The sequence below is a fragment of the Oncorhynchus nerka genome, linkage group LG7, assembly GCF_034236695.1.
Source record: "Oncorhynchus nerka isolate Pitt River linkage group LG7, Oner_Uvic_2.0, whole genome shotgun sequence".
Taxonomy (NCBI): Eukaryota; Metazoa; Chordata; class Actinopteri; order Salmoniformes; family Salmonidae; genus Oncorhynchus; species Oncorhynchus nerka.
This window is the reverse complement of record NC_088402.1, coordinates 26,712,192-26,723,644: the sequence shown is the minus strand read 5'-3', so window position 1 is coordinate 26,723,644 and position 11,453 is coordinate 26,712,192. Positions and strand designations below refer to the sequence as shown.

Sequence of the window (11,453 nt, the reverse complement as noted above, 5' to 3'; positions counted from 1 at the left end):
AACCCTTCTGTTTGCTATTTCAATCCTCTCAACCCTTGTTTGCTATTTCAACCCTCTCAACCCTTGTTTGCTATTTCAATCCTCTCAACCCTTGTTTGCTATTTCAATCCTCTCAACCCTTCTGTTTGCTATTTCAATCCTCTCAACCCTTGTTTGCTATTTCAATCCTCTCAACCCTTGTTTGCTATTTCAACCCTCTCAACCCTTGTTTGCTATTACAACCCTCTCAACCCTTGTTTGCTATTTTAATCCTCTCAACCCTTGTTTGCTATTTCAATCCTCTCAACCCTTGTTTGCTATTTCAATCCTCTCAACCCTTGTTTGCTATTTCAACCCTCTCAAGCCTTGTTTGCTATTTCAATCCTCTCAACCCTTGTTTGCTATTTCAACCCTCTCAACCCTTCTGTTTGCTATTTCAATCCTCTCAACCCTTCTGTTTGCTATTTCAATCCTCTCAACCCTTGTTTGCTATCTCAACCCTCTCAACCCTTGTTTGCTATTTCAATCCTCTCAACCCTTGTTTGCTATTTCAACCCTCTCAACCCTTGTTTGCTATTTCAATCCTCTCAACCCTTGTTTGCTATTTCAACCCTCTCAACCCTTGTTTGCTATTTCAATCCTCTCAACCCTTGTTTGCTATTTCAATCCTCTCAACCCTTGTTTGCTATTTCAACCCTCTCAACCCTTGTTTGCTATTTCAACCCTCTCAACCCTTGTTTGCTATTTCAATCCTCTCAACCCTTCCGTTTGAAAACTACACAGTCACTGAAACTTAAGTACACTAGGAGATCAAACAAACACACACACACACACACACACACACACACACACACACACACACACACACACACACAGTCTCCTTTATCACAGTCTCCTTTATTATATTAATTAACATGTTAGTCAACCCAGACATTAATTCACACCAACGGTTAAAGTATTGGTAATTTGTTACAGATGAGTAAGATGTGCATCAATGCTTACAGTAGAAGTAGAGTTTAAAATCAATTAAACATAATACACGTTTAATGTCAAATTCTTTGTCTAGAGTATTCAATTAAATACAGCAGACAAATGATGAATAATACAGTATCTCCATCGAGGTTTCCAACCAGGGATTTCCAAACTGTTTGGCTTTGTGAAACACAAATGGAGGTGTCTTTTGAGTCACAACCCACCATATGTGTTGTGGTGTAGAGAACATTTTATTTTAAAGCTAATTTCCTGCCATTCTATACATTTTGCCATGGAACTGAGAGCAATTTTTTTGTCGCTTTTAAGCACATTTCCTGCAAATACCTGCATTTTACAAGGCTAAAGCTGTATTCTTATGCTAAAACATTATAACAAGATCAATGGGGGCCTGACTATCTAACTTTCATTTTGTTGACTGTAAGTTCTCAAAGTCCCCCACTAAAATAACCATCTACTTCACAGATGTCATTGATAAGAGCCGATAGCTATAGCCTAGCAGTTATACTGTATACTATATGCACAGAGTGGTTCACTGCTTTGGCAATGTTTCAATGCTAGCTGTCAGCCACAAATCACATGTTGCTAGCCCCGCACCAAGCTATGATTATATGTTATGGATCTGTGTGTCACAGTAGGAATGTGCATCTGTATATCTGTAAACTTAGTGTGTGTGTGCGTGTGCGCACATGCGTTTCTCTGACAATCTACTGTGGAATGTAATAGGAAGAATCCCATTGAAATTCTGACTCTTGGAGCATCTCTTCCAGGTGAGCCTTTACCTCGTTCACCACTTTCTCTTGCATTTTGCAATCAACTGATGGTACTACATTCTTAACAATCTCTTCCTCTCCATAGAGCAGTTTGCTCAAGCTCTCTGCCTCTGCGCAGTTCCCATAGGGCCACATCTGATTGCTTGGTTCCTCCAGACCAAAAAGATGACCACAGGACCTGCAAGGAGGCATCTTCTCCCCACTCTTCACATTGGAAGCCTGGCACTTTACATACTCTTGTAGTTTCATGGTGCCATCAAAGTTCTTTCTCTTGTTCTTATCTGGCTTGTATGTCATCACAGCATTGGATACACTGTAGTGCCAAGTACACAGACAGGACACAGCGATCATAATCTGTCCCTCTTTCTTCCCCGTGCAGGACATGGACGCTCCATAGTACCTCCCTCCACTTTCAGAGATGCAGATGGTAGAGGAGGTGAACCGGTGATTCCCTGACATGACATTGGCGATATCCCGCAGTTTCTGCCATATTTCCAACTCATTGTCTGGTCCAAAAATGGAGACCACCTGGTAGTTGATGACAACAGACGTAAAACAAGATAAGGTCAGTGAGAAAAAGGCCCTTAAACGGCACATAGAATCCAAATAGACAAGAAATGGCAGCCTGTATATTGCAGAAACTTTTGCGAACTATTCATGAAATTATTTTGAAAAAAAATACACAGATAGGAGCAGATCAATATATTAGGTTACAGCAGGTCACACATTTTGTGAATAGTTCACTAACGTTTCTCCACAATATACACAGTTCACTAATGTTTCTCCATAATATACAGTACTGGCTGCATTTTGGTCTTCGTTATGTAGTAAATGTATAATGTTTGTATACATTCTGCCCATAAGAGGGCGCTGTTGCCCACAGAATGCTTATGGCTGTTGAACCTTGTTATGTTGTGTTGCTCAGGTCCTCTCTGAGATAAAGTTCTTCCTTGCAATAAGAATCCCGTTGTCCTGTGTTTATGTTTAATAATAAGACTACGGACTTAACAGTCTTTTTTAAACAAATTAAAACCGCAGGCATAGTCAAATCAGGATGTCCCTTGAGGGCATCCATAGTTTAGTTAAAATTCAATTAACATGGTGAAAAATGACCACTGCTGTTTGTCCCTTTTCCGTTTAATACTGAATAATAATACAAGAGCATTCAGCACTCATCACTTCATAATATGCAGTTGCCACTGGGCAGAAACTGGTTGAATCGACGTTGTTTCCACTTCATTTCAACCCAAAAAGTCAATGTGATGATGTCTAATCAACGTGGAAAACTGATTTGATTTGCAAAACATCATCAATGTAAGTGCATTTAATATTTTTTTTCACCCAACTCTTAACTTGAATCCAATGACATGGAGACATTTGCAGTAGCGGTGCTGTGGGCAAAATCACTGGGGATGTCAAGCCCCCCCAAGAGAAGCCATATTACCACCTACACTGTATGTATTGTGATAATTGCTTTGTTTGCTGTTAATTCATATGACTTGTGACTGTGATATATAGGCCTAAAGGCCAAGACAATAAGAAGACAGTGGCAGAATAAACTCAACCACACCTTTGATTTATCACAAAAATGGATAGCAGCCTTTGTCCAGTGAAGTCCACTATGCATATTGCATGAGAGTTACATGACCTACAGCAAGTTAATGTTTCCGACATTTTCAGACCACTAAACAACTATTGATTTAGAACCACAGAGAGTTACCACAAGTCACAAAGAAAACAGGAGCTGACGCCAGTTTTCCAGCAAAGAAAACAGGAGGTGCCTCCACTATTCCAGCACCGTTTCAACTTCAACAAAAAGATACCAAAAACAATTGAGGCCAATCAACATAAACTAAATATGACGTGGCTGTCCATGGTTCTGATTTGTGTTTTACGCGTGTGTGTGCGTGTGCGCGCAAGTAGAAAATCACCCTACTTGTAGAGAAACGCCAATGCCATCCTCCTCTCTTTCATTCATACAGTACACGCTCTTATGTTTTGTTGTCCTAGGCTACCTGGCTAAAATGCTTGCTCGCTAGCCTAACTTCCATTAATGGGCAACATTAGCTAGTTAACATTAGCCTTCTACATCTAGCTACATATTGAAATTCCATCCTCTCAGGCGAGAAGCACAACAATGTATAAATTAATGGTTGGATCAGACTCGCCGATAATCATTGGCCAGCAGGGTGAATTAAGTAAAACCACAAGTCCAAATCCCTATCTCCATCCATGGCTAATTTAGGAAAGGGACCATTTTAGCTAGCTAGCTAGCCACCGGAGGACAACAACACAAAGAGATGCAACAATTGAAGTTGTTTCGGTTAATGACGTATGCTCTCAAAGCAATTTGATAGGTGAGACACCAAATCCAACCTGGCTTCCCTTTACACCCGCCAGGACCATTCACAGTTGAGCTCGCTCAGTTTAGCTCAATGCTGATTGGCAAATTTGTTATACTTTTTTGGTCAAGGGGGACCAAATGCTCGCTGGCTTCCCTTGCATTCAATGCGGCGGGCGGCAACAATGTCATACTTGTTTGGACCCGACAGTATCAGATAGATGGCCTACACGTAGAGAGACAGAAAGGCGCTGGGACCAGCTGTACTGGTCTCCTGTGGGAATCGAACCCACAACCCTGGCATTGCAAGAGCCATGCTCTACCAACTGGTACATTTTGGGGGGAAGCCGGGCTTCCCTTGGGCTCCATGAATACATGCCACTGGACATTTGTTCTTGATTTCACATTGAATTCATGGTTAGTTGACAACTCAACAAAATATACATCAAAACTAGACGTTGAACTGATGTCTCTGCCCATGTAACAGTATTGTTTCCATCCCTCTCCCCTACCTGGCCTCGAACCAGGGACCCTCTGCACACATTGAAAACAGTCACCCTTGAAGCATTGTTACCTATCGCTCCACAAAAGCTGCGGCCCTCAGAGCAAGGGAAACAACTACCTCAAGGTCTCAGAGCGACTGATGTCACCGATTGAAACGCTATTAGCGCGCACCCAGTGAGTTAGTCAAGAGCATCAGCAACACAACACTCACCATATCCAACACACAGGAGAACGGAGTCCGTTTTGGTAGTTTCCTTGTGTAACTCTCAAACGGTTGTGGGAATATCTCCATCATCGAAGATAAATGGTCACCAAGGATCATCTCGGGGGTGTATTTGGGGGAATGAATCCAGCCTAAGAAGAAGATGCTGTGGAGCATCTTATAGACACAGGTTTGATATGAGAAGGACAAATAAAAATGATTTTCTCTTTAAAAGTGTAACCCTAATTTCTGAAAATAAAGGAGAGCTGCACACTAGGAGCTCAGATGTAAAAATGCAATATCCAACGTTTCGACAGCCAAGCTGTCTTCATCAGGGTATAACCCTAATTTCTGGACACTTTTATCTATCTATTCATCCATATTAGCTCCTCTGGAAGACCAATGGGTTTGATGGCACAATTAAACTGCCAGAAAAGGGGCTTTCTTAAGGTGCTTTTTATGCAGGACAAGAAGAGAAACTATCCAACTTTGGACAATGACACCTTCAAAGGACCGAGGTAAAGACAGTTTCAAGTTCGATATTGGACGGATATTTGTGCTTTCAAACCTCAATAGCTTTCAAACCACTTGAGCCACAGACTCCAATTAAGTGTCATGATGTTGGACAATAGCGCACAACATTGCACAGGTCTTATTTTCACGATTTGGACATTAATTTGCTTTCCAAAGCTAATGAACATGTGGCAATGTGAGCAGCATTTTGTATTCCTAGTTTAATTAGTTAGGGAGCATAAACAAAGTACAAACTTTATTTACATTAGAATTTCAATAGCTCTTTGGTCATGTGACCTACTTGACTCAAACAAGTCAAGTAGAATGTCCACTGACTACCCTTCTATATTGCACACCCTTTAGTTTGTCCATTTTCATCTTACACGGTTTTACATTAATATTTTAAACTTTCGAATTTCAATATCTCCTTGGTAATGTGACCTACTGACCTCAAACTACTTTTAGAATGTCCACGGACTGGCAGAGATGGGCGCCACGAGGCATCCAGTGTGGTAACACAACCGATCCCGGAAAAGCTGGCGGGAGCCCTGGGGAGAGTTCTCTTTTCTTCGAACCCATTCAAGGACAGGGCGCCCTGGAATAGGTTCGCCCCGAGAGAGGGGCCCAAGCCATGGAAAGCGTCACGGTTTCGGCGGCGTTCAGTGAGCTCTCCCTGGCCCTTGAAAATCCGGGGGAGAGGGTGTAAATCTTGCGCCGGGCCGTACCCATATCTGCAGCAGGTCACCAAGGTGAACAGCCTCTGGCATGTTAGAACAATGTAGGTAAGGGAAGTTGGCAAAAAAAGATCTGTTACTTCGGGATAAGGATTGGCTCTAAGGGCTGGGTTGGTCGGGCTGGGGTGCGAATTGGGGCTTAGCTCAAGCTGCGTCAAGGGGAGCAGTCGCTCCGTCGCCCTCCTCTCGACACCATTGGAAGTTCGTTGTGTGGCCTATCTTGCGGTCTCTCGTGTGTGGTCTCGCAAGGGGCTGTGTACGGGGGTTCGTCAGGGTGGTGTCCGTCGGTGGGCTGAAGGCGGACCGGTGGGGAGTGGGGTCCGGAAGTTGGTGGCGGCAACTCTGGACGTGCGCCAGGCCCTTCTCGCGGATCTCCCCAGCTACGGTGCTCGCCGGCCCCACACCGGCGAGCCGTAGGTGGGGAGGTCTCCTCTACGCTCACTACACTTGAGGCGGAGACTAAACCCATTGGCCCGCAGTGATAGGCCATTGCATGGATCTGGCTCATGCCCTACGAAGTGGGGAGAGGTATCTCCAGCTTGTCTGGGGAGGGGGCCTACATCTGATGTGGGTAGTACCATCCACACTCATCGATTTGTTGCGGATCCATAAAATTGATGGAAGAAGCCTAGGTTCCCACTGGGCATGGATCAATGAATGTCAACTTGAAATTCAAATTCAAAGGAGCGTTCCGACCTGTCACAGTCACACTCAAATCACCCGTGGGGTGACTGTGACCCCCTCATGTCAAAGTGAGGAATATCGATGAAGCGCTGGTAAAGGTGGTTCCTATGGTTCTGGGCTGACTGGGAAAGCAAATGATTGAAAGGGGAGGATTATTTTCTGTTGCTTCTTCTGACACCCTGGTGCCGCTAGATACAGCGAGGGGTATTTGGTCCTCAAGCTTATAAGTATTGCGCTGGTACTTGATGTCGATTGGGTGTAAAAACAACAGTCAAAGTCAGCTGAAGGTTTGTAGCGGCAACTGATGTCCAGTTTGTAAGACAGAAAAGCCTCTGATGATACCACCGGACGTTAATCAGGGGCTGGGGGCAGCACTCAGGCCATGGAGGTTGGAGTGGGGACTTATGTCTGTGAGCAGAAAAAAGCGGGCGTGTCACCAGAACCACAGAGCCTGTTATGGGTTACCAGGTACACAGAGCCTGTTACGGGTCACCAGATGCACAGAGCCTGTTACGGGTTACCAGGTGCACGTGGTTCCTGACAGCGGGACTATAGATGTCTTAGTCATTCCAGGGAGTAAGCTATACTCTAAGACCAAGGGGGGGGGTGTTGACCGGGTAGGGAGAGTAGGTGTGGAGGTCTGTAGTTCCAGGGAGTAAGCTATACACTCTCAGGCCCAGGGCAGGCAGGCGGGCAGGGAGTGTAGGCCTAGAGGTCAGGAGTCAGAGGTCACCAGGTCAATGGGGGCCTGCCTGGAGGTCAGAAAGGCCCCAGTGAATAGGTGTGTGAGTGACACTGTCCTTCAGGGGGGCAGAGCAGGCAAATTAATGTAAAATCTGGTGAGATTAAAATGGACAAGCAAAAGGGTGTGCAATGTGTAGGCCCACTGAGTGTACATTCTGAACCTTGTTTGAAGTCAGTAGGTCACATGACCAAGGAGCTATTGACATTTGAAAGTTAGAAAAATTCATGTAAAAACGTGTGAGTTTAAAATGGACAAACTAAAGGGTGTGCAATGCGTAGGGCCACTGAGTGTACATTCTGAACCTTGTTTGAAGTCAGCAAGTCACATGACCAAAGAGCTATTGAAATTCAAAAATGTAAATAATGAATTTAAAATAGTGCGAGATGTAAACCTACAAAAAAAAGTGTGCGCAATGTGTGTCTATGTCATCGGGTTAGCTAGAACCAGTTTTGAAAGTTTTAGGAGTAATGGTTAAAGAGCTATTGAAATGTCAAAAATGTGATTTGTCACTATGTTGACGGTCCCTAACTGCTGTTGGTGGACGTAAGGAAAACTACAGGCGAATATCCATCGAATATCCAACCTGAAACTTGTTTTACCTTTGTCTTCAAAGGGGTACGTGCATACCTCATCCACATATTCCTTAGGTCCGTGTAGTTTGTCCATTTCACAGATGATATTGTAGGCATTAATCCTAAAACTGTCTTCAGTCAGCAAAAACAATTCTGCCCTAAAAAAAATTATGACACAATATACATTTTCTCAATAAATAAGTGTGTAATCAATTAATTTATTGAAATATCAAAAGAAGAATGAATGGTTACTATGTTGAGGCTCACCTCTCTCGTAGTCCGGTCTCCTGTCATGGGAAAGATAACGTCATAAACATTTAATAAACTAAAACTACAATAACTGCTACTGCTATTATGAAAAGTCATGAGAAAGGTTAATACTTATTTGAATTTCGCCAAATTTACTTCCCGAAAAAACTATGTTTTTGAGAGTATAGGACAAAGATGGAAGACAAGGCCAAATAGGGTAGCCTAGTGGTTAGAGCGTTGGACTAGTAACCGGAAGGTTGCAAGTTCAAATCCCCGAGCTGGCAAGGTACAAATCTGTCGTTCTGCCCCTGAACAGGCAGTTAACCCACTGTTCCTAGGCCGTCATTGAAAATAAGAATTTGTTCTTAACTGACTTGCCTCGTTAAATAAATAAAAATACAAAAAAAATTGCATAGGTGTGTCTGTGCGTGCCCTTCACAACGCTCGAATTTATCTTTATATGTTTTGGCAAAATCGATAGATTAATAAAGTATCATGTGTGGTCAAATGTTGATGTTTGTCGTGTATCTTCATTTCTTCTCAACAGACGAAGTAAAAAGGCTACTCACCATTTTTTAGGTAGTTGCAAATATGAAAATGAAAGTAAATCGGCTAACGCATAATAGCCTAGTTCCCAACTAGGGGAACTAGGACCTCTAGTGGTACCTGACCTATCCACAAGCGGAATTGAGAAAACTCATGAGACCATAGTCCATGGTTCCCCAACTGGTGTTATTTTGCCCCACAAGTTTTCTGAGAAAAATAACAAACAATCAAAAAACAGACAGACAGATAGATAAATAAATAATTATTTTTATTGTTTATATTTCTTTCATAAAAAATCAAATGTTGGACATAAAAGACTGTAAAAACACCAGAAAATCAGCTCCAAGTGATTTCATTTAGTAAATCTGTTCCCACATATTCCCACGCATAATAGAGAGACATGATCGTACACAAATAATAATCAATAATAATTTATTGGATTTATATAGCACTTTTATACCAACTACTCAAAGCGCATTACATAGTAGGTGGAAACTCACCACATCCACCAACAATGCGTGGCACCCACCTCAATGATGCATGGCAACCATTTTTGTGCCAGAACGCTCACCACACATCAGCTATCAGGTGGAGAGGTGAGGAGTGATGTATGCCAATTAGGAATGAGGGGGATGATTAGGTGGCCATGATGGAATGTGGCCAGGATGGGAATTTAGCAACGACACCGGGATGAACACCAGTACTCTTACAATAAGTGCCATGGTATTTTGAATGATAACAAAGAGTCAGGACACCCATTTCAACTTCCCATCCGAAAGATGGCACTCTACGAAGGGCAATGTCCCTAAATGTAAAGGTTTGAAATGATTATGTTTTAGTCAAATTGTTACGGATACAGTTATCCTGTGTGTGTGTGTATCCTGTGTGTGTGTTTCTTTTCTCTCCTTCTCCCCTCACAGGTGAAAATCATCACTCCCCAATCAGTCAACAATCAATCATCAATCAGAAGACACACCTCCTCCTATTTCCTACCCTATCACAGTTCCTTCCCCATGGTTTAAAAAACCCCATCATTTGTTTGTTCTAGAGCAATCTCTAGCTCAATCTCTAGCTCAATGTCTCTGTAAATGCCATGTCTGTAGGTCTTTGTGTTTCACTCTCGCTTTGTGTCTTAACCTCTCTTTTGTTTGAGCACCTCCATAGCACTTTGTCATCACCTGTGAGTATTGTTTTTGGTTATGGTGTTTGTTTGTTTGTGGGAAAAGGGGGAAACCAAGACAAGTCGCCCATGGGCATACACTACCCGTAGGTGAACTTTGTTAAATACACTAGTTAGAACTGGGCGGACCACCCACTGTATTTTTGGTTAGTTAGTTAGCTGTTGTTAAAGTAGGCTAGTCTAGCTTAGGGGTGTTTTTGAATACTTATTGTTTCTTTCCTTGGGTCCAGCTCAGCCCCTTTTCCTGCTCCCCCCATTACCGTGTGTTTATAAATAAACCTGGAGTTTGACGGTAGATTTCTGTTGTCGTGGTTATTTCGTGCACACTTTTACTTTGTCACAATAATAATTTGCATGAGTTATGTTACGGGTCTCATTACCATCCCCCCTAGACTGTCGGGCCAAAAGGAATTCGTAACACAAATATTATACACTATATATACAAAAGTATGTGGACTCCCCTTAATATTAGTGGATTCGGCTATTTCAGCCACACCCATTGCTGACAGGTGTATAAAATCAAGCACACAGCCATGCAATCTCCAAAGACAAACATTGGCAGTAGAATGGCCGTACTGAATAGCTCAGTGACTTTCACCATGGCACCATCATAGCATGCCACCTTTCCAAAAAGTCAATTTGTCAAATTTCTGCCCTGTTAGAGCTGCCCTGGTCCAACTGTAAGTGCTGTTATTGTGAAGTGGAAATGTCTAGGAGCAACAACAGTTCAGCCGCGAAGTGGTAGGCCACACAAGCTCACAGAATGGGACCGCCTAGTGCTGAAACGTGTAGCGCATAAATATCATCTGTCCTCGTTTGCAACACTCACTACCAAGTTCCAATCTGCATCTAGAAGTAATATCAGCACAATAACTGTTCGTCATGGGCTTCATGAAATGGGTTTCCATGGCCGAGCAGCCGCACACAAGCCTGATCACCATACGCAATGCCAAGCGTCAGCTGGAGTGGTGTAAAACTCGCTGCCATTGGACTCTGGAACAGTCTGGGTTTGGCGGATTACTGGATTACACTACCTGCCACAATGCATAGTACGGACTGTAAAGTTCGGTGGAGGAACAATAATGGTCTGAGCCTGTTATTCATGGTTTGGCAAATGCGGGTAGATTTAGGAATGGCGGGTAGAGAATGTCTATTTCAAGAATGTCTATTGCATGAGGTCTACTTTGATGCTGATGAGCATTTTCTAATATGAGGGTAAATAGAGCCGAATAAATTGATAAAAGTCACCTTGTGTGAGAGATATTTACATGGTTATCCAAAACATCACACCAGGGTAAGCCTGCACAATACATAGCCCTTATTTTCTAAAATCCCCTACGGGGAATATCCCTGTTTGACCGCTAGGTTTTATGGGTATTATGACACCAACACGGTGGGGCTCTATTACATTTGTGAATAAAAATAGGCAAAAGTCAAGTAT

General features: G+C 42.9%; 1 protein-coding gene across 2 annotated transcripts; it reads right to left on the bottom strand.

The window, feature by feature from the left end:
* Positions 1–857: 857 nt before the first annotated feature.
* LOC115131394 (uncharacterized) lies at positions 858–8,935 on the bottom strand. 2 transcript variants are annotated; one of them, XM_029663095.2, is made up of 5 exons: positions 8,856–8,935; positions 8,305–8,324; positions 8,065–8,195; positions 4,799–4,966; positions 858–2,270 (listed from the first exon to the last, which is right to left on the bottom strand). In XM_029663095.2, the coding sequence occupies exons 3-5, from the start codon at positions 8,152–8,154 to the stop codon at positions 1,677–1,679; spliced, it is 852 nt and encodes a 283-aa protein (XP_029518955.2). In that variant the 5' UTR covers positions 8,155–8,195; positions 8,305–8,324; positions 8,856–8,935; the 3' UTR covers positions 858–1,676. The 2 variants fall into 2 exon arrangements, with proteins under 2 accessions (XP_029518955.2, XP_029518954.2); XM_029663094.2 differs by having other exon boundaries at positions 8,093–8,195; positions 8,856–8,934.
* Positions 8,936–11,453: the final 2,518 nt, after the last annotated feature.

Excerpts from the sequence above, each read along its gene's own strand:
- LOC115131394 (XM_029663094.2), bottom strand. Across the intron at positions 8,196-8,304 it reads GAGACCGGACTACGAGAGAG|GGCAGAATTGTTTTTGCTGA; the intron begins GTGAGCCTCAAC and ends AATTTTTTTTAG. Across the intron at positions 2,271-4,798 it reads TCTCCTGTGTGTTGGATATG|GTGGTCTCCATTTTTGGACC; the intron begins GTGAGTGTTGTG and ends ATCAACTACCAG.